At 41.8% G+C, this 27158-nt stretch overlaps 1 protein-coding gene across 1 annotated transcript in view; it reads left to right on the top strand.

Moving 5' to 3' along the window:
- NUAK1 (NUAK family kinase 1) overlaps positions 1 to 27158 on the top strand; it is a 139138-nt gene that overhangs the window by 50956 nt on the left and 61024 nt on the right. Inside the window, exon 2 of the mRNA XM_040344218.1 lies at positions 13452 to 13572. Coding sequence (XP_040200152.1) covers positions 13452 to 13572 — 121 coding nt within the window. The remainder of the gene's footprint in view (positions 1 to 13451; positions 13573 to 27158) is intronic.

Below are 27158 nucleotides of genomic sequence, written 5' to 3'. Positions count from 1 at the left end.
ACATGACAGGTACAGTAGGTCAAATTCCCACAATACTGAATATGTATTTTTCCTAGCAATTTAATGTTTGTTAATGCTAGGAAGTGTACCGTATTTTCAGGTGTATAAGACGACCCCCTAATGTTACAGTTTTTTTTAAGAGTCTTTGCATGTACTCACCGTATAAGAAGACCCCCCCTTTCCGAGGCTTCATATTTCTTCCTTCTTGTGGTTGTAAACGTTGCCAGAGGCTAGGTAGAAGCCACTTCAGCTGTGGGACTACATGGCTCAGCGCCATGCTGTCTCTTCACAGGGGGAGGCTTTGTGGGAGAGTGTGCAAGTAACATGGCAGACCTCTTACCTCTATCAGAGGGAGAGGAGTCCAGATGAGGTTGTTGCTGCTCTGTCTCCTCCATGTCAGATACCTGATCGTCATGTGGGTCAGACACAGGCAGTGAGCTCGGCGGCGGGATGTCTCTGTTCTGATCGGCGCCATTTTGGTCCAGAAGCTGTGGGGGCTGCATGTAGTAAGTAGCCTGCATGTTCCTGATGATCGGGAGCTGCCGCGGGTCATGATCCAGGGGATGAATGGTGTCGATATCCCCAGTTCTAGGGGAGAGGAGCTCGGGTGGGCAGCTGGATGGCTTTGTGTAGCTCTGTGGAGGAGCGGAACTCCGGGATTAAGTAGCCATATTCAATTGCAGCCAGACCACGCTCCCCGCGATGTATTACTGCACATCCAGCGGCCATCCGAGGGACTGACCCGGCGTATAAGACGACCCCTGCTTTTTGGCTGTTTTTTTTTGTGTGTAAAAAGACGTCTTATCCGCCGGTACGGTACGCTTGGCATATTTTATAAAACAAACAGAATGAATTTGTTTAACTTCAGCTAAAGCATTCATATTTAATGACAGTCAAAATTGTTTGCATTTTTACTGAGGAATTATTTTTAAATTACAGCGATTTGTCTTGTTTTTCTTTAGCTTACTATCCTGCGTTCAAGTCCATGGCGTTCTGTAAAAGCTCAGTTAATGGTCATTGATTGTTACCATGTAAATACTGTCAACTCACTTCTCGGAATTGGATTTTTATTAACCACTTGAGACCCGCGCTATTGACAAAAGACGTCAACAGCGCGGCTCTCAAGTGCCAAGTGGACGTCTTTGGACGTTTTTTAAAGTGCATTACCCGCGTGCGCCTCTGGGGGGCACGCAGCGGGTAAACACTGTCCCGGCGCATCGCTGAAGAGCCGATGCGTGTACCTGGCGGCCGCGATGTCCGCCGGGTACACGCGATCGTCGGTAACACAGCAGGGACGTGGAGCTCTGTGTGTAAACACGGAGCTCCACGTGCTGTCAGAGGAGAGGAGACCGATCTGTGTCCCTTGTACATAGGGACACATAGGGACACAGCATCGGTCACCTCCCCCAGTCCCCTCCCCCCACACAGTTAGAACACACCCAGGATACACATTTAACCCCTTCCTCACCCCCTAGTGTTAACCCCTTCCCTGCCAGTCACATTTATACAGTAATTAGTGCATGTTTATAGCACTGATCGCTGTATAAATGTGAATGGTCCCAAATTTGTGTCAAAAGTGTCCGATACGTCCGCCGCAATATCGCAGTCCCAATAAAAATCGCAGATCGCCGCCATTACTAGTAAAAAAAAATAATAATAAAAAAAAATCATAATTCTGTTCCCCATTTTGTAGGCGCTATAACTTTTGCGCAAACCAGTCGCTTATTGCAATTTTTTTTTTTTTTTTTACAAAAATACGTCGAAAAATACGTATCGGCCTTAACTGAGAAAAAAAATATTTAAAAAAAAAAAAAATTGGGATATTTATTATAGCAACAAGTAAAAAATATATCTATTTTTTTTAAATTGTCGCTCTTTTTTTGTTTATAGCGCAAAAAATAAAAACTGCAGAGGTGATCAAATACCACCAAAATAAAGCTCTATTTGTGGGGAAAAAAGGACGTCAATTTTGTTTGTGAGCCATGTAGCAAAACCGCGCAAATGTCAGTTAAATCGACGCAGTGCCGGAAGCTGAAATATCGCCTGGGCACGAAGGGGGTTTATGTGCCCAGTAAGCAAGTGGTTAACATATTACATAATCTGCTTTGTTTATGAAAAAACTAAACTTCTGTGCTTGCAGTTAAAACTGTATTAAAGTATCCATAAAAATTGAAAATCTCCCAATAACATTGTAGGATCAGGTGATGATTATGTTGTCTATGGAAAAAGTGTAGCCATTGGCTATGTTGAAATTTTTAGAGTCACTTGTAAGAGCACTGTCTTTTATGCATCTCAACTCTGCAAGAAAAGCATGCACATTTTGTAAGTTAAAGAATGTTGTTCAAACGTCCAAGATCATTTTGCTGATGGCAAAAAAAAAAACTTATGTAGCACTACCCCCGAAGGAGCAGCTGGTTTGTTTTGGGTGGCACGTTACCTCTGTCTTCCCGCCGTCTGGGGTACTGGATGAGAGCTGTAATAAAGTCAATGTCCACATGACAGGTGTCTTTTCTGTGCTTTTATTACCCAACGGGGTAAAAATGATAAACAGTAGAAAAGGTGAAGGGATTGAAGGTATGGAAGGTGACAGATTCAGGTGTAACTGGTTACGGGAAACAGTCCTGCTTCCAACGATAATTCTCTTTGCCACTCTAGCCAGAGTGGGTATAGCGAATCTGGATAGGCCTCTCTCATCAACCTAGCAACCAGAGTGCCGCTCGGAAACTTTAGGGTGAAGTCTCTGCCACAGACCCTCCTAAAGGTGGAGATAGCTTCAGTCCAAAATCCTTTCAACTGGATTCAGCACCCGGATCTCCTCCAAACAGCTTTAGTTTAGTCAGGAACTGATAGGAGACCATTGTCCAGCCTCTCAGAAACAAAGTGTCCTTTGATGAGCAATTAGGCCTCTCCTGAGACACCAGCCTCGTGCTCGGTATCTCCCAGACAGGTTCTCCATCGATCGGCTTCCTCCCACGGGACGGACAGCCCAGGACCACTTGCAAATAGTGGACCCAGTCTACACACCGGGCCCACAGGTAAATTAAGTGCTCCGGACCAACGTGGTCCCGGAGCCAGGAACACTGCAACACACACACACCCTGGCCAGGAGGGCCACACACAGGGGGGTGGGACAACTGCCCCCTAAATACCCCTCCCCAGCATGCACAGCGAGGCGATCAACCCTCCTGATTGGCTGCCGAGGAGAAGTGCAGGGACCGCCCTGTCAGATCTCCGCTCTCCCCTATGGGGGATCGGATGAACATGGACCGTCTGTCCGCGTTCACCCAAATCCGATCCGCAGACGGATGGAAAAATAGGATTTTCCTCTGTCTGCAGAATTGGACTATAGCGGGGCCCGATGATATTGGGTGTCAGTGGATGTTCATCCTCTGACACCCGCTATCCCATAGAGATACATGTAGGGCCGTATTTCATCCGAAAAATACGGATATACGGTCCACATGTGTGAAAGGACCCTTACATACACTTTTTGAAAAATCCTGTTGGCAACAGTGGATATGTAGACAAGTGTCAATAGTGATATAACAAATATATAACAGTAGATATGAAAAAATCTTCTCTTATTACTGCTGTTATGTAACCTCAGACCTGGACATTGCTTGCCTAATATGCTTGTACATAATGATTCAGGGACATGTTGATTAGTTCCATTTGGAGTTTCTAGACCAAATGAAAGATGTAATCACTCCATTGTGTGCTGGGTTAACTCAAATTCTCTTCTTCTTTGGATTGTCTGTAAGAGTTCCAATGGGATCTTGTAGGGGGTATCCATATGTGTGTAGATGTCCCGACCATGGCAGATGTTACCTTTAACTCTGAAGGATCATTTCTATGCCAAGTCACTCAAACATTGATAAATGAACTTCTCACCCCGTCTAGAACATCGAAAGGGTCATGATAGTTTTTGAACACAAAGTAAACCACTGGGTTTCATGACTGGAATTATTGATTCATAATCATTTCTCCTTTGCATTCTTGCGAATGTTGGAAAAAAGTGTTCTAGCTTGTCATATCCCCAAGTCGTATTATTATATAGAGCGTTTTCCTGTTCCTGAAAAAAGAAAAAGCCCAAACCTTTTTGGAGTTGTCAGGATTGGGGGATCAGATGCTTTACGACTTGACATGTTGTAAAAGGTTGTAAAACCTAAAGACGTTATAAATCAAGAAATGCCTTTTCCTTTATGCTGGATGTTTTATCTTTGATCAGATGGGGCACATGTGAGGAAATTGCAGTCAAATGTTTAAAATCTTTCAGAAGAGCAGAATGAGTTCATGGATTATTAGTGTTTTTTTTTTTTTTTTTTTTATATGTGGAAAGAAAATATTGTTTTCTTTGACTAAATGTGTGCAGCTAACATCTGGCTAGCGTTTGCTTTTGGTATGTATGAATACAGAGAGGAAATCTCATCTTCAATTTAGCTGGGATGTGGTCAGATGTATGACAATGTTTAAAGGATCTGTCTTATGATGTTCTGCCACAAGCAGCCCATTCTGACTTGGAACATCTTTTGTTGAAGTCTCTAGTTCATCTCCTCCCTACGTCTGCCCAACATCTCTCATTAAAATACTCTAATGGCTTTGAAGCCCACTTTGGAGTTGGCACACTGTGCGGAATTCAACACAAAAGCCAAGCACGCGCTTGTATTCTTTATTGAAAGTAAGAGTGCCTTTGCAGCTTGGTTTACTACAGTAAAGAAATACAGAGCTTAAGGAGAATCAGTCCGTTTTCTGTTAATGTCAAGATCAAATTTCTTGGAGCTGCAAATGTAATCATAGTTTCTGCATACCTGTGATCATTTTGTTTTACACCAGAATTTATGGTCGTGTTGGTAGGAGAAGCAACATTCTACAGTGTAATACCATGGCATTTGCTTTACAGAGGGATTATTCTGCCCCCTCCTGAGAGGTTTAGCTGGAAGCAATTCCTGCTTGATCTGTTGAAAGTAAAAGTTGCTATATTGGCTTATAGGTCTACTAATGTACGTTATTTATGTATGCCCTTTCTTCTCTTTTTCCTTACTTTGTCACTATAAGGGCTCGTTTACACTTGCTTCAAAACATGGCTTCTGACATGCTTTTTTAAAGCTCTCTCAACGCCAGTCAAAGCTCCTGTCACTAAAATATAATCATTAGCTTACATTCCTGTATACACCTTGCTTGGATTAAAAAAATTATACCCCATGTCACTTTAGTGGTGCTTCAAAGCGTCTTTATAGCTTCCATTGAAGTCTATGACAAAGCTTGCTTAAAGCACCTGCAGCTTTGGCAAAGCTTTAATTCAGCTTTAGCTTTTGCTTTGTTTTAAAGAAATTGCAGGTATGAGATATCAAAATACACACACACTGCCTCTGCCAAGGTTTATTAACGCTTCAAAAAAGCGCCACAAAGCCTCATTGAAGCGCCACATTCACAGGGACGTAATGCAGCACAGGCTTAAGCAATCCCTTTAAACCAAATTGGCTCATTAAACACAAGCATTTGGTCAAGGACACTCTCTGCTGTGAACAATGACTGCTATGTATCCATTTGTTAAGGCCCTTTTCACACTGGGGAATTTTTCGAGCGTTATTGGAGCGTTATTCGTGCGTTATTCGAGTGTTATTCGAACGAAGCCTCATCTGCAATCTCAATGTGAAAGCCCGAGTGCTTTCGGATCCCTTTCACACTGCCAGCACCCAAACCTTTTTTCTGGCGTTTTTGCAGTGCCTCAGTGTGAAAGGGTAAGGCGTTTTTACAGCGCTTTTTCCAATTCATTTCAATGGAGAGGGTGTTTTTGGAGCGTTTTTTTCAGCGCCCAAAAGCTGCTCCAAAGATGCTGCTTGCAGGACTTTTTTTCAACGCCCTGCCAGTGCAACGCCTCAGTGTGAAAGGGTAAGGCGTTTTTACAGCACTTTCAATTCATTTCAATGGAGAGGGGCGTTTTTGGAGCGGTTTTTTTTCAGCGCCCAAAAGCTGCTCCAAAGATGCGCTTGCAGGATCCATTGAGATGCATGGCGAGCATTTTATGAGCGTTTTAATAGTGCTATTTTTAATGCCAAAACGCTGTAAAAACGCTTCAGTGTGAAAGGGGTCTAAGTGAATATACAAGGCCTTTAAAGCGGGAGTTCACCCATTTATAAATTTTTTTTTTTCTCCCCTTAGCTTCCTGCTCGTTCGGTCTAGGGGAATCGGCTATTTGTATTAAAATATGAGCAGTACTTACCCGTTTTCGAGCTGCATCTTCTTCCGTCGCTTCCGGGTATGGGTCTTCGGGAGCGGGCGTTCCTTCTTGATTGACAGCCTTCCGAGAGGCTTCCGACGGTCGCATCCATCGCGTCACTCGTAGCTGAAAGAAGCCGAACGTCGGTGCGGCTCTATACTGCGCCTGCGCACCGACGTTCGGCTTCTTTCGGAAAATCGTGACGCGATGGATGCGACCGTCGGAAGCCTCTCGGAAGACTGTCAATCAAGAAGGAACGCCCATTCCCGCAGCCCATACCCGGAAGCGACGGAGAGGATGCATCTCGTAAACGGGTAAGTACTGCACATATTTTAAAATAAATAGCCGATTCCCCTAGTAAAAACGAGCAGGAATCTAAGGGGGAAAAGTGCCCTCTAAGGGTGAACCCCCGCTTTAAGGTTCTAATATGTAATATGGAATGCAGCATAAAGTGATGTAATAATTGGTGTTTTTTTTCCCCACTCTGTTTACTGTGGTATCTTTTTTGACTATCCTGTCAAATATGCCCAAATATTCAATATATGCAATACAATATACTGAGCTTGGTCACCCAAAGATCGTCCCACAAGAGCCTATTCACACCCGTGCATTAGCCCCTTATTTATTCTGAAAAAAAGTAAAAATTTAACAAAAATTTGAAGTACTTTTCGAATGACATTCGTCTAGCCATTGATTGCCCAAAGAATTTTCGTACAACTGTTCATATGAATATTTGTTCGGAAGTTTGAAAATCTACTAGCGTATATCAAGCTTTACTTTTTTATATTATCGTTCTGCATTCGGAAGCCTTGATAACTCGGGCAATATATCTTGGTCTTTTGCTTCCACCATGGCTTGTGTGCACATAAGAGCACATAAGAGATGTCATCACTTTCCACATGGACACAGAAAAACACACATGGATTTCTTAATAACAAAGGTTAGGATTCTGCAAGAAAGTTTGTTAAAATCATTGTGATGTACATAGATCATCCCGAGGGGAATGTTTTTTTTCTCAAGTATAGTTTCTCTTTAAGCATTTATTTTGGTGCCTCGACTTTGTCACCCCATTAGCAATAGGTAGGACCCAGTTTTTGTTATATTTGTGATCAGTTCTATTGTGGAATGCAAAAGTCAGGAGGAAGCACAGTGGTTAAGTGGTTGGAATATTTATATTTAGATCATTTTTTTTTTTTTTTTTATGTATAGTATATTTAAAAATTGCTAAAAGGGTGCTGGTCCTTTTTTAATTCATGTTTTTTGGCCAATATTTTAATTCTTAATTGCTGTGTAATATTTGTTTAGCTTTGGTGTTCATGCCCAAGCTTGCATGTTAGTGCAGCTGCAGGTTTGGTAACCATACCATTTGCTTTGGAAAACATTCTAGTATTGACACTAGTAAGCAAATATAGAAAAAAAATCCTATTGCAGCCTACTTTAGATCATCAAATCTTATCAGTGGATGGCAGATAGACTACAGCATAATTTTACTTGGTTTCATTGGTTTTTATTACCCCCTCACTGATTCCAAGCATTCCGTTCATTTATGGCTCCTTAATTAGAATTGTTCAACATTCCCCTGGTAGCGTCTCCATGGGGATGACCTTTTGCACAGCAATTGAAGTCTACTTATCAAAATTAATTTTGACCTCATATTGACTACTTTAAATATTCTGATATCATTGCAATACCAAATGCCAGACAGATCTAGCATGATGATTTGTGATAGTGTGCATGTATAATTTGCAAAACTGACCATTGCTCTCACCTTTACATCAATAACGTACCTGTATAACATCACACATAACCAAATGGAATTAAACATGAAAACCTTCAAAATTATACTGTATTTACCTCGATGTACTGCGTCCTTAGCAGATTTAAGTACACTACACTAGTATTTTACTACTATACTAACTAATTGAAGCCAGACTCTAGCTCACATTTTATAAGCAGTTGCAGCAAACCATTTTTCTTTTCCTTTTGGGATAAATGTTTTACATGAATAAAAGCTGAACATTTTAACCATTCCTGCCAGTGTTAAATGACTTGTCTCATCCATATAAACTGATACGTTCTGCTGGAGTGCTTGGGCTTTTGAAAAACAGACTTGCTGGCTGGATCATCAGATGAAAATAGGGTGATTTTGTAATTGTCCTCAGATGCGGCTCTAGGCTTTGTGAGGCCTCAGGCAAAACTTAGACATGAGGCCCCACTCACGCCCATAATGGGAAAAATAATTCAAGCGATAAAAAAAACTCCCTGCCCCCCGGCCTAGTCCGCCCCTACCTTCTGGCGGGTTCAGCAATGGCCAGCAGCGGCCAGCAGCTCCGCCTCCACCTCTACAATTTGTCTGCAGCAGGCATCGCTGTATATGAAAGACGGTGATCCTTTACCAGCCCGGCCCGCTCACCCTGCCAGCTTGGGGACAGTGACCAGGGACATTCCCTCCCATTCTATCACATACATCAGGCAAATTAGGTGGGCGCGAGGCCCCTGAAAGCACGAGGCCTTAGGCAACCACCTTCTTTGCCTAATTAGAGAGCCGCCTCTGATCATCCTGAATTATGATTGGGATATTTTCCTCCATTTCTGGTTCCTCCATTGCTGCAGGACTATTTGAATTTATGGATTACAGGGTACTACAGCAGCCTCAAAGATGTATTCAATGCAGCTGCTGCAGGTCCCCCTAGCTCTGAGATTGTGTGGTCTATATTTAAACCCAATCTAAAAGTCCATTATAAATAATATATAGAAAGAAGGTGTAAGTGCTTTAAAATCTTAATGAAATTACCCTTTATTAGGCAGCTTCTCTGACACGTCTGATTTCAGGTCACATACCCTAAGAGCCGGTTCACACTCCCGCGGCACGACTTCGGGGGTGACTCTGCAAGTCGTCCTGAGGACGACTTCAGAGGCGACCAGCAAAACGACTTCTGTATAGAAGTCAATGCAGGTCGCCCCCCGAGCCGCCCCTGAAGTCGTGCAGGAACCTTTTTCTAAGTCAGAGCGACTTGCGTCGCTCCTATTAGAACGGTTCCATTGCATTGAATGGGACCCGACTCGTCAGGCGGCTGAGCCGCCTGACGAGTCGCCCCAGTGTGAACCGGCTCTAAAGCTGCTGGGACTTAACATGGAGTGAATGACATTAGCAATCAGAGCTTCTGTAGTTTACATCATAATTATTGTCATACAGGATTTATTGAGCACCATCAGTTTTCACAGCACTCTACACAATAAATGGAGCCAGTACAGTTACAATAAAATAAAATAAAATAATTGAGAGCTTACAATCTAAAAGGGAGTGGAAGTCACACAAAAGGTAATAACTGTGTCCTAATGCAAGCTTTAGGGTATGTGACCAAGAATGAAAGGGCCTATGGATCTATCTAAATGGCTGATTGAAAGTTGTATTCACATTTCAGCCCCCTCTGCAAATTCCCCTTAATTCTAGGCTTGGGTTATCTTTAAAGTGGAGGTTCACCCAAAAAATCAATTTTTAACATTAGATTGAGGCTAATTAAGGGGAGCAGAAACAGGTATTTTTTTTAAAATCAATGCCGTACTTACCGTTTTAGAGATAGATGTTCTCCCGCCGCTTCCGGGTATGGGCTGCGGGACTGGGCGTTCCTATTTGATTGACAGCCTTCCGACCATCGCATACAGCGCGTCACGAGTTTCTGAAAGTAGCCGAACATCGGTGCGCAGGCGCCGTATAGAGCCGCACCGACGTTCGGCTTCTTTCGGCAACTGGTGACGCGCTGTATGCGACCGTTGGAAGGCTGTTAATCAAATAGGAACGCCCAGTCCCGAAGATCATACCCGGAAGCGGCGGGAGAACATCTATCTCTAAAACGGTAAGTACGGCATTGATTTTTAAAAAAATACCCGTTTCTGCTCCCCTTAATTAGCCTAAATCTAATGTTAAAAACCTTTTTTCGGGTGAACTCCAGCTTTAAGATTTCCTAGCAAATAAATATAATTCATGCTCTTGCAGCTCTTTAAATCACTGATTTTAAGCCATTGCTACTTATATTTTATTGACTTTTCATAATATGATGTTTTGTGTACAGTCTTTGCTGAAATCAGATGTATGATTGAACAGCAGATTTCTAAAAACCGAAATGAAAAACTGATGGTAAAAAAGCGATCTGATGGATTTGTAGTCTGTGCTCCAGTATCTGGGTTAAAGTTAAGAGCAGTTTTGTGCCAAGTAGTTTGCTATAAAATCTAAATACAATACCTTCAGAGGTCTCCAAGCACACGTAGAGGTATGTTTGTTCACTTGATATATTTTGTTATTTATTTACTAAGCCGCTAGTGAACACCGTGACAAAAAAGTTGTGCATTTGTTTTATTGTATTGTAGTCTGCTACCCAGGAGAATAAATATTTAAGGCAAATATGCATGTGTATATTAGACTTGTTTGACGGATTATTTTTCCACCTTATTGTTCCACCACCTAGAAACTTTTGTAACACCTAACAGTGAGAATTTGCACTTCCCTGTTAACTTTAAAGTGCTAGCACTGAAAAGAAATCTCAGGGATGTTTCAGCCGCCAGCGCTGTCAATGGGAGGGTGCCTGATTGTCACCAGATGTTCTCAAAGAAATGTGAAGTGCAAACTAGACAACTTGGAAAATAAATTAGGAAAAGGTCTCTAGTTCAATTCTGACAGACCAAATATTTGCCTGTTATCTTGGTGACGTCAAAGCATTGACTCTTACCTCATATCACCTTTATTTTCAGCAAGCGTTTTTGACTTACATAATATATGCCAGAAATCCTTTATCTCTAGGATTAAGCACTTGTTGACTTTTATACCATGGGCTTAATGCACACAACAGTTGTCCATCAAGTACTGAATGAACTCATTTTACCTGTTAAAGTACATGGATCTTGTATAAGATTAAGCACGATAAGGTGTATGCCCAGCCAAATGTATTGTTTTATTTTTGGATAGAGCAGGGGAGAATCAGTACTGTCAGGCCTCGTACACACGACAGAGTTTCTCGGCAGAATTCACAGAGAAACTCGGTCAAAACCCGGATTCTGCCGAGAAACTCTGTCGTCTGTACACTTTTGGCTCGATGGAGCCGCCGAGGAGCTCGTCGAGAAAATAGAGAACATGTTCTCTATTTTCTCGTTGTTCTATGGGAGAAGGCGGCCCGCCGAGCTCCTCGGCGGCTTCATCCCAGAACTCGACGAGGAACTCGACGTGTTTGGCACGTCGAGTTCCTCGGCCGTGTGTACGGGGCCTCAGGGTTTTACTACTATGCTGGGCTACATTTTAGAGCGTTCCAGTTCCTGATTCAGTAGCAATGGTTTTACCAGAAACTATGCAAGAGAGAGAGAGAGGGTACTTTCACATCGATTGGGTCCGCCTGACCGTTGTTCAGGTGGACCCTGACAGACCCACCGTCTCCTTTGTGGGGCGGCGGGTGTCAGCGGACATGTTTCTGTTGACCCCTGCCAATATCCGATCCAGTCCTTTTTGTTAAAAACAGATGGAGGGGGAACTACACATCCCATTAAGCATTGTAAAATTCTGACATTCACAGACATGACTAGGCATGATGGAAATTGTAGTTGCTGAATGACCGGAGGGCCATTGTTTGGAGACCCCTGATCTATCGGATCGAATGGCCATTGGGTGTAAACGGACAGAGGAGAATGGGCTGTGGCGGTGTCCCCTCTGCATAAGCGGAGCGGACACAGACCAGCCATGTGCCTGCCTGCGGACAGATTCCCCACTGAGCAGGCACACTCCTACGGAACCCGACCTATGTAAAAGGGGCCTTATGCCGCATACACACGACCATTTTTCATGTCATGGAAAAAAACACGATCCTGAATAAAAAATGCTCGAGCAAAGCACGGTGACATACAACACGTACGACGGCACTATAAAGGGGAAGTTCCATTTGAATAGTGCCACCCTTTGGGCTGATTATGCAAATTTTCCTTCTCATAACTTGCTTCTGAGCATGCACGTTTTTTTCCCCTGTCGTTAAAGCCTACACACGACTGTTTTTCACAATGAGAAAAACTAAGACGTGAAAAGCGACAATAAAAAATAGAGCAGGTTCTAAATTTTTAATGCCCATTTTTCTCATCGAGAATAATGATCGTTTTTAATGACCAATTTTAAAAATTGCTTTTTTCTCATCATGAAAAACGGTAGTGTGTACGCGGCATTAGAGTTTTGCTCCAATTCCAAGCCATTAGAGTCACTTCTTCTCAGCTACTGTCACAGTGACAATGGGTTTACTAGACGAGCTGGAGAAAATCTGCAACAAAGATTCACCTAAGAGATGTTTTTTCCTCTCCTTACTCTGCTTACAACAAGCATTTTTATACCTGTCTGTGTTCGTGTTGCGGATTCCCTCTCACTACAAATTCACTTAGGCATTCTCCAGGCTCATCTCTATCCTAACTTCCACTTCACACTATTGTCTGATTCCATCAGCTATGTGTTGGGTTCTTCCCCCCACCACACAGAACATGTAAACAATGGGGTGCGATATCAGTGCCCTTATATGGACACATGCCCATATTTAGTCAGTGACCTCAACTAATTGAGGACATGTGTCCATATAAGGGCACTGATGTCACCGGTATCCAGCTCCTTTGTTTACATGAACTGCAGGATAGGGAATGACCCAACCTGTACTGGATTCAGAAAATGTGTGTGAAGTGGAAGTTAGGATAATGATGAGCCATGAGAATGCCCAAGCTCATTTACAGTGATACATAGCATAGGGACCTGTAGAGATATTTTGTGACTGGATAAATACCACTGAGGTATCTTTATCTACTAACTAGGAACTGTCTACTAATTTTTGATCAGAGTGGAATAATGTTGAACGTACAAGCCACAGTATTTCTCCTACTGCCGTGGAGTTGAATGTCTATAGAACCTAGACAGTAATTTTAATATTGGGTGCAGCAAAGTGTGTGGGCTGTATAGTATACCAAATAATAATTCGAACTATTAAAATTATTTATTATTACTACTTGGCCCACACACTTTACAATGTATCTTTTTACAGTTATATTGGTGCATGCTGACTATGTATCATATTGTTCAGAGGAGACCTTTTGCTTTGGTCTGGTCTGCATGTATTAATTGCCAACAAACAACATCTGTGTTGATTTTTGTTCTGTCCTAATTGTTGTCTGACATCTGTTTCTGTTCCCAGAGTAACGCTTAATGTTTTAAATATTTCAGGTTGCCATAAAATCAATCCGTAAGGACAAAATAAGAGATGAGCAAGATATGGTTCACATCAGGCGAGAGATTGAAATCATGTCATCACTCAGCCACCCGCATATCATAAGCATATATGAAGGTAAGGCTATTTAATTTGCCTCAATAACCTGATGTAAAATTTGTGAGGCGATTTTTATCTTTGACTACTTGCCAGCCTTTGTGGGATACAATGCTACACATAATAAATGCTGAAAATGTGTTTACAGTTAAGTACTGCAATTAGGTATGATACACAAGAGAAATACTGGACTTTTATACCCCTTTCATGTTAGTTTTAACAATTATTGTTTCCCTTATGGACTGTAAATCAGAAATTTTTATTCATTAACCAATATGTACTCTGTAGTGTGTTCTTTTCTAAAAGGCAATTATGTCTACATTACCAATTTTATAATTTTATGGTTGCTTTTTTTTCAAAACAAATGTTTTTAAGGAAAAACCTATAAAAGAATATATGATGTAAACGTGGAACCTATGGGGATAAACAAATTAGTACAACTAGAATGATTCCCACCTGGACTTTCTGATTTACATGCTTGAGAATTTTGGTAAGAGCATATATTTACAGGCCACGGACGGGACGGATGATGGTCACTGATGGGTGACGGGTGATGGGTGACAGGGCAGGTCACTGATGGGTGACGGGTGCACCGCTGATGGTCACTGATGGGTGACGGTGATGGGTGACGGGTGCACCGCTGATGATCACAGATGGGTGACAGGGCAGGTCACTGATGGGTGACAGGACAGGTCACTGATGGGTGACGGGTGACAGGGCAGGTCACTGATGGGTGACAGGTGACAGGGCAGGACACTGATGGGTGACGGGTGACAGGGCAGGTCACTGATGGGTGATGGTGACAGGGCACGGTCACTGATGGGTGACGGGTGACAGGGCAGGTCACTGATGAGGGACGGGTGACAGGGCAGGTCACTGATGGGTGACGGTGACAGGGCACGGTCACTGATGGGTGACGGTTGCACCGCTGATGGCAGTCTCTTTATGTGACAGGTGCACTTTATGGGTGACTGTTGGGTGACAGGTGACAATTGGGGGGGGGGGCAATGGGACAGGTGTGGTGTATGTGCATACACTACAGAACACAGATCTGTAACTCACTGCTTCTAGCTCTTCTCTCCTCACACTGGAAACGATGTGTGAGGAGAAAAGAGCTGGTAACATGATAACAGAACCGCGTTAATTGGTGTCTTTATATCTGTCTGAAGTTTAGCTTTAAAAGACGCCAACTGCTGCCAACATTTTAGAACTGTTACCTTAGAGACATTTTGGGATAGTTCAGGTTCATGTTGGGTCTGGCCACATACAGTTAAATAATTCACTAAGAGCAATGGACTGTGATGCCTCGTACACGCGACCGGTTTTCCCGTCGGGAAAACTGCCATGAGAGCTTTTGGCCGGGAAAACCGTCCGTGTGTATGCTCAAATGCAGTTTCCCCGAAGAGAAAACTGCCGGAAAAAAAAAGAGAACCGGCTTTCTTTTTTCTGATGGGAAAAAACGGTCCTTTGTATGCTTTTCCGAGGGGGGAAAAACACGCATGCTCAGAATTAAGTATGAGACGATAGCGCTCTTTCTGGTAAAACTGGCGTTCGTAATGGAGATACCACATCACAAATTATTGCATCGTTTAATGCAGCGCATGAAAAACACGAATCGTCTCTCACCAAACTTTTACTAACATGAGGATCAGCAAAAGCAGCCCAAAGGGTCGCGCCGTTTGAAGGGAACTTCCCCTTTATAGTCCCGTCGTACGTGTTGTACGTCACAGCGCTTTGGACAGGCGGTATTTGGCCTGAACGTGTGTATGCAAGGCAGGCTTGAGGGGAATCCTGTTGGGAAAAAAAAAAAATTCCTGCCGAGAACACCAGTCGTAACAACTTTCGGCTTTAATTCTGGAAAAAAAAAATATACCTAAATCATAGTCCCACAGTATAATATCTGCATTTACAGCTGGCACAACTTCTTTGTTCTAATTTATTAGATGTCATAGTTTGCATGACTGTTGGCTCCTGACAATGACCTATTGGCGACTAGAACCCTGATTTATTTTTTCAATTTATCCATTTCAACATAAGTTGGTTGAAAAGGACAAATACTGGTTGCTAGAAATCCTCAGAAGGAGTAAAATGTGTTCTTTTAGAAAGTTAGCTCTGGTATTTGAATGACAAAAAAGTCAAATGTTTGTGCAGTGCTATCAGAACTATCAATCGTGAAATGAAAAAATTCATAGAAGTGTTATGTGAAGCAGATACTGCACCATTGTAATAACCGAAGCCTAGGCTCTAGAAAATAGATCTGACTGTCCCAAAGTAACCTAAAGTTTTCCTGCCAAGAAATGTTGTTACTCCAGATGGGAAAGTGAAAGAAGTTAGACGTATCACACAAGTAATCATCCAGAGGGTTCCGTTTAGTTCACATGAAGCTACCTCCTACCCACTGAGGAAAGCATCAGCCAAGACGAGGCGACGGCGTGATAGTGCAATGTGTTGTGCATTGTGTCACAGCAGGCCAAGTTTATGTTTTAAAGAATCAGGCAAGGAGATTAGTTCAGTGAGCGAAATTGCAGAAGAATGTTATGGATTAAAATAAAAGGAACTATAGGAACAAGCCGTGTGTACTGTGATCTCTTGAAAAATGATGATGGAAGTGCACACCCTAGTCCAAGAGAAGTACTTGCCAAATGCACCTTGCCAAGTAGAAACACCTAATGGGGATTTCCTTTCACTCTGGAGGAAAACCAGAATCAGCTGTATATTGTGTAGATACATATTGGGCAAATGTTTCATGATTTATAGAAAATCAGATCATTTTTGTGAGTGACAAAATTCCTGGGAGAACTAATGAAGCATTGCAAGACATTTGTCTGCCGGGCCTGACATTGAGTAATAGAAACATATGGTTTAATCACAATCCCTTGTCATGTTTATATGGTTTCTGTAGTACTTTCTTTATTAGATTGTATGCATAATTCATTTAAAAAGTAACTCCAGGCTGCAAGTAAAGTCAGAGAGTACTATCATTTTCTAGGGAACATTCCGAGAATTCAATCCATTTATTTTTAAATAAAACCAGCCATAAAAATAAGCTGGTTATAGGCTCCCTTCTCTGACTCCTACTGGTTATGGGACCCATCTGCATGCTTTCCTCTGCCTTGCAATGGTTTGCACAGTCATCTATGCCTTCAGTGGTTACGGGGCATACATGTACTTTTTCCCTCTGCCTTCTACTGGGTATGAGGCACTCCTACACCGTCCCCACTGCCTCCCCCATGGATAGGGGCACACCTGCACACTCCCACTTCTTCCAATAGTTCAGTGCTTATGCTATCATTTGCCTGACTTGATTGGTGTCAGATGAGGCATGAGTGGAGGGGCATTTTACTGCAAATACTGACTATTAGTAAACATATTGCAGCGTGTGTCCTTTGTTCTTCTTTTTTTTTGGATTGGTCAGTATTGGAAACCTACAGATTTCAATCTAGTGCAATTTGTCTGGCTATTGCTGATCCCAAGGCTTTTGTGTTCCTAATAAGCAGAGCTCCATTTGGGCATCAGTAGCTGCATATTTCTGAGACTGTGGCTCTGTAGTCAGAGATCACCAGGCAACTAACATTTTCAGAATTACATTTTCAAAGGTAGCCTTTAATTTTTTCCCTGCATATAGTTACTTTTTAAGGTCATGCGTTGGTGGGAAGCATGTTGTGTTGGTATTTCCCCTACACTGCATCATCACGACTTACACATTAAGGGCTAAGTTCATCTTTATTCCCCTAAATTCCAGTTTCCCTACGTACCAACATACCATTGATGTACCTCTGTTGCAGAAAAGAAGAATCTGTTCCTCTATTCTAGGGCAGACTATACCTCAGCCTTCATTGTCTCCTATAGAAAACGCCTTTATTACTTCCCGCAATCTGACCCTTAAGACATGAAGATCATTGGAAGGAAGTAGTTCAGCAGCTGACTTCATTAACACACATCTTGCTCTCCCCCTCTAGGAGGATGCTCCAACCTCCCTCTTCAGTTACATGCAGTCATTTTCGGTCGGCACCATTCTCCCTAAATACTCTGCCATTGTACCTTGCCTTTTTCTTGCACAACTTCCGACACAGCTGAACACAGATCAAGGTAAAGGGCCAACCACAGTGGCCCTTTGCCATGTAATCAGTTGTATCCAATCACAGCTGGTCCCATGTAAACAAATGGTTATCAGCCTTTTCTTTTCCAGCGCTGTCACTGTGTGAGGAAAGAAAAGCCGATAATCGTCTCTCCCGTGGTAACATACATTTACATTGATAATCAGGGCACTGATTATCAGTACAGCCCTGTCAGTGCCCACCTGTGCAGCATATCAGTGCCACCTCATCAGTACCCATCAGTGCCTATCAGTGGAGCCTCATCAGCGCACATCACGTCTTGGCTCCTACTTCAGTGAAAATAACCTTCTTTCCCTCGCAGTACTCCACGGAAACTGCCTTACTAAAAATCACTAACGATTTACTAACTGCTAAATGCAACAGCAAGTACTCCATACTTCTTCTACTTGACCTATCTGCAGCCTTTGATACCGTTGACCACTCGCTCCTTCTCAATAAACTCAATTTTCTTTGGGCTCCAAGATTCTGCTCTATCCAGGTTCTCTGCCTATCTATCACAGCACTCCTTCAGTGTTACCTACAACTCTGTCTCCTCCTCTCCATTGCCCCTTTCTGTGGGGGTCCCCCAAGGCTTTGTTCTTGGACCACTTCTCTTCTCTATCTACACCTCCTCCCTTGGTCACTTGATAACCGCCCACAGCTTTCAATACCACGTATACGCCAATGACACCCAAATCTATCTGTCTACTCCTCGCCTCATTCCTTCAGTCTCCTCTCGCATTACTAACTTACTAACTGACATCTCAGCATGGATGTTGCACCACTTCCTTAAACGAAATCTCTATAAAACGGAGTTACTAATATTCTCCCCTGCCCCCCTCCATGACTTTTCCATCAAAATCAACAATGCAACCATTAGTCCCTCCCCTCACACCAGGGTACTCGGTGTAATCCTAGACTCTGACTTGTCATTTCAGCCTCAAGTCCAATCGTTGTCAAAAGTTTGTAGAACTCACCTCTGTAACATCTCTAAAATTCGCCACTTTTTAACAAATGAAACCACCAGACTCCTCATTCACTCCCTTGTTTTCTCTCGCCTTGACTATTGCAACTCCCTTCTTATTGGCCTGGCTCTCTATAGGCTATCCCCTCTTCAGTCTATCATGAATGCTGCTGCCAGACTTATCCACCTTACCAACCACTCAGTGTCTGCCAAACCTCTCCTCCAATCCCTGCACTGGCTCCCGATCACCCAGCAAATTAAATTCAAAATACTAACCACAACCTACAAAGCCATCCACAACTCTGCCCCGAGCTACATCACCAATCTTGTCTCCAAACATATCCCAAACCGTCATCTCCGCTCTTCTCAAGACCTCCTACTGTCAAGCTCTCTCGTCTCCTCCTTCCATACTCGTCTCCAGGATTTCTCCAGAGCCTCTCCCATCCTCTGGAACTCACTACCTCAACCTGTCCGGCTATCCCCTACTCTTGCTACCTTCAGGCGAACCCTGAAAACGCACCTCTTCAGATAAGCCTATCACGTCTCCGACTAATCTTTTACCACTTCCATCAGCTTATTCCCCACAATTACAACATTTTGTACCACCTGCTCCACCCTATTAGATTGTAAGCTCTTCTGAGCAGGGCCCTCTTAATCCTCTTGTATTTTATTGTGTTGTAACTGTATTGTCTCCCTTTTATATTGTAAAGCGTTGTGTAAACTGTTGGCACTATATAAATCCTGTATAATAATAATAATAATCAGTGCAGCCATCTCAGCACACATCAGTGAGAAAAAAAAAATAGCAAAAAAACAAAAATGGTGATTAAATATCACCAAAAGAAAGCTGTCTCAAAAAATTATAACAATTTCATATGGGTACCGTGTTACGTGACCACACAATTGTTATTCAAAGTGCAATTCAACTGAAATCTTAAAATTGGCCTGCTCGGGGGACGTGCACACTAGGCAAGTCAACAAGGTGAGGTAGGTGAACATAGTTACTCCTGGCACACGGAAGAATTTTTTTCCACCAGTCATCTTCCATGGCAGCATAGGGCTCCTCCCACCGAAAACAGGAAACGCATCATCTACTATTATAAAAAAAGCTGTTGCATATCTCCGTTGTGGTGTTTCCTCTGGACCAACAGGATTGACATATGTTTGGTATTTTGTTTTAGGCTACTATGCTTGTTGCAGGTGCCTCCCTGCCTAGCTGCCTCTGCAAGCTTCCCAGGAAGCTTGGGAATCTCCCTGGTTCCTTCATCTTTTAACTAATACAAAGCCCACAGTTTCACTCCCACTGGGGGGGGGGGGGGTATGCAACCACCCCCCCACCTCAGACTTCAAAAGACAGCCTCTCCTCATCCTTCCCTCTAACCACATGGCTTCTGGCACATGGTTCCCCTCCTCGGTTCACTGCCTGTTCAGGTAGGCCCTGCAAGCAGTAAACGGTGCTCAAGAAGAGAAGGTCAGTGTTACCTTGTTTCCAGGACACAGACAAGTCTTACTTTTTTCTTCATAATGCATGCATAAACAGTGCTGTATGCCAGAAGTTTTTTTTTTTTTTTTTTTTTCTTAACTGCATTAGGTTTTGTTGTGTTATCAGTTTGGATGCTGAAAATGTTTAGTGAAATTCTTCTTCAAGCGGTTCTTTGTTTTATAGGACCCCAGAATAACTAATATTAATAACAACTGTAGATTAACCAGTTTAACTAAGTGATTGCAGTCACAGCAGTGCACAGTACTTTACCAGTATCTTGTCGCATTGCCTTGTCTACCTTATAACACAGTCATACTGCCTTGTATAAACTGGTGCAGTGGGTTCTTGTAGTAGGTTATGGATACATTCTCAACGCATTGTGTCACAGTGACATCACTGACCTTCAACTTGAAGCAAAGTTGAGTTGTGTATACTATGTGCAGTCTGTGTTAGAGCACTCTGGGGGAATTCTGGAGCAGAATTATGAAAATGCCTTGCTGTGTACAAGCACCTTGTGCCTCCTCTTACTCAATTATACTTTTTAAAACACGTAGAGCCACAAAGTAGTATTAAGACCTACAAGTCTTCTAATACTCTTCAGTAACTCAGTCAATGCACTTTTCTTTTTAGAAGTAAGTGGAAGAGATAGGCCCAATTCTCCGACAGAAGAAATTCCATCCTCTCAGCAGGATAGATTTTGGCAGTCGGTATATTACAGCTGGGAGGAAAATACTGTTAAAGTGACTTAAAACATCTTGAATAGTAGTAAGCAGCTAGACCTGACTTTGCCAGAATCTTTACTTTTGAGAGTATAAATTGAATCCATGAAGGAAAGTGCTTTTTTCATGAAAATCCTTAACACTGCATGTCAAGAGAAATCCAAGAGCAGTTTAATCTAGTAAGTGTGAGACAACAGGCATTTGTTTAAACCAACCGTGTAACGTTCTGATTTATGCTGCCACTTTCTGAATGCTTTTAATGTTTACACAGTAGTCTGGTTTACCTGTAATGTCTCTAGGGTATCTATCAAAAGTTTAACAGAGATTTTTTAAACAAACAAATATATTCACTTACTATTTATTTTGGGCTAATGCAAGGAATGCATTTTCTGATTAAGTTCCATCCCCTGTTTTACTGTAAATAATTCCATAATTTCTCTTGTTTAACTGCTTCAGACGGCCCCACATACATTTACAGTGGCAGGGCGGCCCAGGTGCGCAAGATCGCGTATCTGTACGTGGTTTATAGGGTGTGGCACGCCCACTGTGATTGAATACAGTGGGAGCCAAAAAGCTGGTCTGGTGGCCGCAATGTCTGCGGCGACCCGACGATCGTTCAGAAGAAACACGGAGCAGCGTTGTGCTGATGTAAACAAAGCACGCCGCTTATCTGTCAGGGAGGAAAAGTGAGCTCCTGTTTCAGCTAAGCTGAATCACGATCTCTCTCTTCCTCCAGTGAATCCACCCCCCACAGTTAGAAACAACTCCCAGGAAACACATTTAACCCCTTGATCGCCCCCAAGTGTTAACCCCTTCCCTGCCAGTGTCATTTATACAGCAATCAGTGCATTTTTTTAGCACTGATCATCACTGACGTGTGAAAGAGCCCCCTAATACAAAGCAATTACCCGACAGCTGGTAATTGCTGGGGGAGGGGGGAAGGAGCTGAATGTAAGAGATGCGTCCTAAAAACTTTTGACTTTTTTTAGGCTGTAGCTCTAATGTTCAAAATCCTGACGTGGATAAAAAAAATATTTATATATATATATATATATATATATATATATATATATATATATATATATATATATATATATATATATATAGATGCAGAATTTGTAGGTTAAAATAAAAATAAAACTTTTATGGTTGTACAATGTAGGTTTTGGCTTATAAATATCTTTTGACTAGTTTTGCAAATGGTATAGTCCCATGGAGTATACTGGAATGAGGCGACCTTACATAGGGAATTGAATGAGATGAAAAACAAATAATGAAATGATAGGCAGACTCTTACACAGAACAAGGATAATAAATCTGGCATCATTTTACCTCTCAATTAGACCTTACTTCTAATTAATTTCCTGTCTGGCTGGGCAATGACGTCAGACAGTGCCAGACTTCTCATTGTTTTCCTTTGATAGCACCATGAACTAAAACCTTGTCATCTCGTGACCGGCAGCTGGCAGAATGTCAAGTACTAAATGATCTTTCTGCTGTAACATTCCACTGCACTTGGATTTCCGCACAAAAATATTTTACACCTATATAGCTAGTGAACCAGAGATCTAAGGAAGCATATTGTTTGATCAATTTCAAGGACAGTATTGACAATTTACTGAGAGTGCATGAAATATATTGTTTTACAAACAGATAGGGATATTATAATGTTAGTAACCTACTGGTCCATTTGGCTGGTAAAGTTATTGAGGCAATCACCACAGATTGCAAATTGATGAAGGCTGTGTAAATAATGAACGTAGACTAAGGAGGACCATTCAATGTGTAAAAAAATATATTTGGTCTCTTTACTTTTATACCACGCATGTGTATGCCCACCAATACAAGCTTTGAGAATTCAGTAGCTCTTTTTTTTTTACATAAGCTTTTACATAAGCTTTTCTTCTTTTGCCTTAGCTGTGTCACCACTTCATTTCTTTTGACCAATTTGTATAGCAATGTATAGCCAACATTTTTGAGTCAGGTCCCTGTACAGAGATGCTAGGCAATTTGCAAGCAGGAGGTCTGATTCTGTACTTTTCAGTCCTCATACAGTGCTTGCCTTTTGCACCACTTTACGGAACTCTGATTGGCCCCGTAGTGTTTTGGGCTTTATAGTAGGGCTGTTACTGATTACAATTTTTGTGTTCGATTAATCGTTTTTTTTAAAATCGATTAATCAACTAATTTCGATTAATTATAAAGCACATACAGATTCAACTACTTTTAGCTGATCTCCTTGCAGGCTGATTCCCAGTGCAGCTACCAACCACTGGAAAAATGGATAGCAGAATACAAAAAACACACAAAGGCAGCGCTCGATGGGAATAGCCTTAAAACTTTAATAGTCTTCAAGTAGGTAACCAAATAAATATTGCACTGGAGATAAAATCGATGTAGCTACATAAACTGTAAAAATGGTGCGAGTAATACCAAACGGTAGCAAAAGCAGTCATAAAAACATGTAGCTAAGTATGATACTGGTATAAAAATATGTACAACGATACCACTGCTGAATCCAGATGAGGAGAGGTTAACATCAGTCCGTCGGCGTGTAGATGTTCCGTGAAGGGAACTATCACAACTCCCAGTGGATGGTTGTAGAATCCCAGGTTGATAGAGGGAAGTGATAGAGGAAAGTGTAACAGCCATTGCGTGTGGCAGATAGTAAGGTCCCGCCGGCATGCAGATATGAAGGCACAGCAAAGGAGCCCTTCAGATGGACACGGCAAGCCCCGCCGGTGTCCGTGACGTTACCGGATGTCTGACGGAACTCCCTGAAGGCCCGGAAGCCGGCGGAGAGGTGAGTACCAATCAAAAGAATTTTAATCAATCAAAATCTTTAAAACAATTAAAGATTAATCGATGAATTAAAAGTTAATTTCCACAGCCCTACTTTATAGCTTTTTAATATTGTAGTGCCCTGTATGCTGACAGGCCACCAGAGTTTGGGACAATCTGCTGGTATATAGCTTCATCTGGTTGTTTTGTCTTGATCTTTGAATATATATATATATATATATATATATATATATATATATTGCTTTTACTTTCTGGACCAGGGTCTACACATGTGGCTACAGCCTTCATGCCCCTTGTATAGAGTCAAATTGTCTCACTGTGCAAACACAATCTGACTATATATATATATATATATATATATATATATATATATATATATATATTAGAGCTGAACGATTAATCGTCAAGAATCGTTATCGCGATCTTCTTCCCGTTGCAATTCTTGACACAGGGTTTCACGATCTTTGACATAAAAATAATTTTCTCTCTGCACTTTGGTATACAAAGAATTTCCTGTCTGCTCTCAGCCAAAAGTCAAAGTCTGGGCAGCCTGCCAAGTTCTGAAAACATTCTTTATCAGTGGAAAGTTAAGGGCCCTTTCACACGGGCGGACGAACGGACTGTTTTTTACAAGTCCGTTTACGGACTTGTAATGTATCCCTATGGGATTTTGGGATTTTGGACGTTAGCGGATGATGCATCCGCTAACGTCCGCAAACATCCTAGATATATGGATAGGGATGTTGGCGCTGCTATGTAAGCACTATGTGAAGAGCTAGATGAGGGGTATATATCACAACCCCCTGATAGGACGCTGGGTATGCAGTGTGTTCTGACAATACTCCTCAAGAAACTACAGTAATGAAAGTCCGCAGTTAATATGTGCTACTGGTAGAATGATAGAATACAGTGTGTACTAATACACAAAATATGCTATTCACTGCACTAACCCACAGTGTATAACATTCTATACTTAGGTAGCTATATATGGGGTATCAACTGCAGATACTATATTCTTGATAATAAACCCCTGCTGTATGGTAACAGTTAGATGTAACAAGAATACAGCTAGGTGCATAAATCACATACAACTCAACCCAATCGATCATCCACGCCTCTATTTAGACACAATCTGTCCGGGCGCAATAATACTAGGTAGGCTCCTGTCCCCTTAACAGGAAAAAAGGGGGGGGGGGTTATAGCTGTAAGCGTGCCCCAGATGGAGCAGTGGGTGGACTATAAATGTACACTAATTATAACATACATGTATAAAATGTGGAATAGAATGTCCATCCTGGGAAAAACATTGCACAAACTGTCAAAAAAAATATTTTGTCAAGTAAATATATAGTTCAACATTCTTCTTTCTGTAATCGAAACCATAGGAAAATATACAGAAAATCTTGGTAGTTTGGAAAGAAGTCCAACAGACAGGTGGGTGTGAAAGTGGTGCCTCTGTCACACAACTCCGAGTGCTCCCGGTGCTCCCGGTGCTCCCGGTCCGCAAACATCCGCCTCCGCAAAGATCTGCTTTTTCAGACGGAAGAAAACCCTTTTTTTCTTCCGTCTGGCGGAACGGATCGGATGAATACGGACACACGGTCCGTATTCATCCGATTCCCCATAGGGGAGAGCGGAGGAAAGACAGCTCAGCGGGGATTTACGGATGATCCCCGCTGAGCCGACGGACACACACGGGGCAGATGAATACGGATCCGCTCCGTGTGAAAGGGCCCTAAGTCTTAACATTGTATCACATTAATTTGTACATCAAAGGAATAAACTTATGTATGTAAATTAGGAACGTTTAACCACTTAAACACCAAACCTTTTTCTGACAGCTCTTTTCAAGTTAAAATCATTTTTTTTTCTAGAAAACTACTTAGAACCCCCAAACATTATATCATTTTTTTAGTAGAGACCCTAGAGAATAAAATGGCGGTTGCTGCAATATTTTATGCACTGTATTTGCGCAGCAGTCTTTTTAAATGCAATTTTTATGGAAAAAATTACTTTAATGAATAAAAAAAAAAAAAAAACTAGCCAGTAAAGTTAGCCCATTTTTTTTTGTATAAATGTAAAAGATTTTACGCCGTGAGAATCGTGATCTTCATTCTAAGCAAAAAAATCATGATTCTCATTTTGGCCAGAATCGTGCAGCTCTTTTATATATATATATATATATATATATATATATATATATATATATATATATATATATATATATATATATATATAAAAACTCCACAGTGGCCCAGTTATTAACACTTCTGCCTGCCTAGCAGCACTAGGGTCTCTGCTTTAAATCACAACTATGGCACTACCTGCCTGGAGTTTGCATGTTTTCTCTATGCCTGCATGGGATCCTGCCTAAATTGTCCCTAGTAAAGAATCATCCCCTAATAATCACATTTTGTTGTAGCCTGAAGTGAAGACAGACACAGTTTTTGTTTTATCCAGCTGTATTTACATTGCAACTTTGATGACTGTTTGTAGACTGCCGTCGTTAAATAATTTCACAGATTTTTGATGGGGTTTAAGTTCATTGTTCTTCTATCCTGACAAGTGCTTCTGTCCCTGCTGCAGAGAAACACCCCCATAACAGGATATTACCACCTCCATGCTTTACTGTAGGAATGGTGTTATTTGTATAGGACCTGTATTGGATTTCCACCTGACATCTCAATTGGTGTTAAGACCAAATAATTACATTTTAGTCTCATCTGACCATAACACCCTTTTCCATGTGGCCCTAGAATCGTCAAGGTGCATTTTGGCAAAGCTCAGTCATGACTGCATGTGGCATTTCTTGAGGAGTGGCATTTTTCTTGCAACCCTCTCATACAAGCCACAATTGTAGAGAATTTGTGAGATTGGTGTCGGATCCCAACCATATTATCGCTATCTTGCCCCAGCCTGGACTGGCTCTGTGACATCAGCCAACAGATCTGAAAACGAGCCACAGGGGTGCAGAAGGAACTACACTTCTGTGATCCACAGGAGAAGTACAGCCAATTGAGCTTTGACTGTACTTCTTCTTTAAGGAAACGTTCAGACAGTTCTTTGTAAGATTTGAAATGCTGCCGTACTGCAGCTATTCCTCAAACACAACACGATTATTAATTATTTGTATATTTTATATATACATATAAGGCCATTTGTCTTACTATGTATAAAATAAACTACAACAACACTTTAAATTCCCCCACCTACCCTTTTATTTCTATAAAACAATGTGCACACATCCCAGTCCCTAACATGATAACCATGAATACACTGTTCAATTTGTTGAAATGCTCACTAGAAAGTTATGGCTGCAGGAGCAATTTATTGGCCGTTATATTAGCAGAGTAATGGAGCATTACATGGATGATTGGCTGTGCAGATATTATAGCTTTATATACCTAAAATTAAACACATGCAGGCCTGTGCTTTTTGATTGGCTGAACTTTCAATAAAGAAACACTTCTTAACTGTGGAAAGGTACTTCTGTCTGCGGTTGCTAGAGGAGTAATAAAAATACCAATGCATGGAAAGACACC

The sequence above is a fragment of the Rana temporaria genome, chromosome 3 (assembly GCF_905171775.1).
Source record: "Rana temporaria chromosome 3, aRanTem1.1, whole genome shotgun sequence".
NCBI classification, from domain to species: Eukaryota; Metazoa; Chordata; class Amphibia; order Anura; family Ranidae; genus Rana; species Rana temporaria.
Note: the sequence above shows the minus strand (reverse complement) of the source record. Positions and strands in the feature narration are given on the sequence as shown.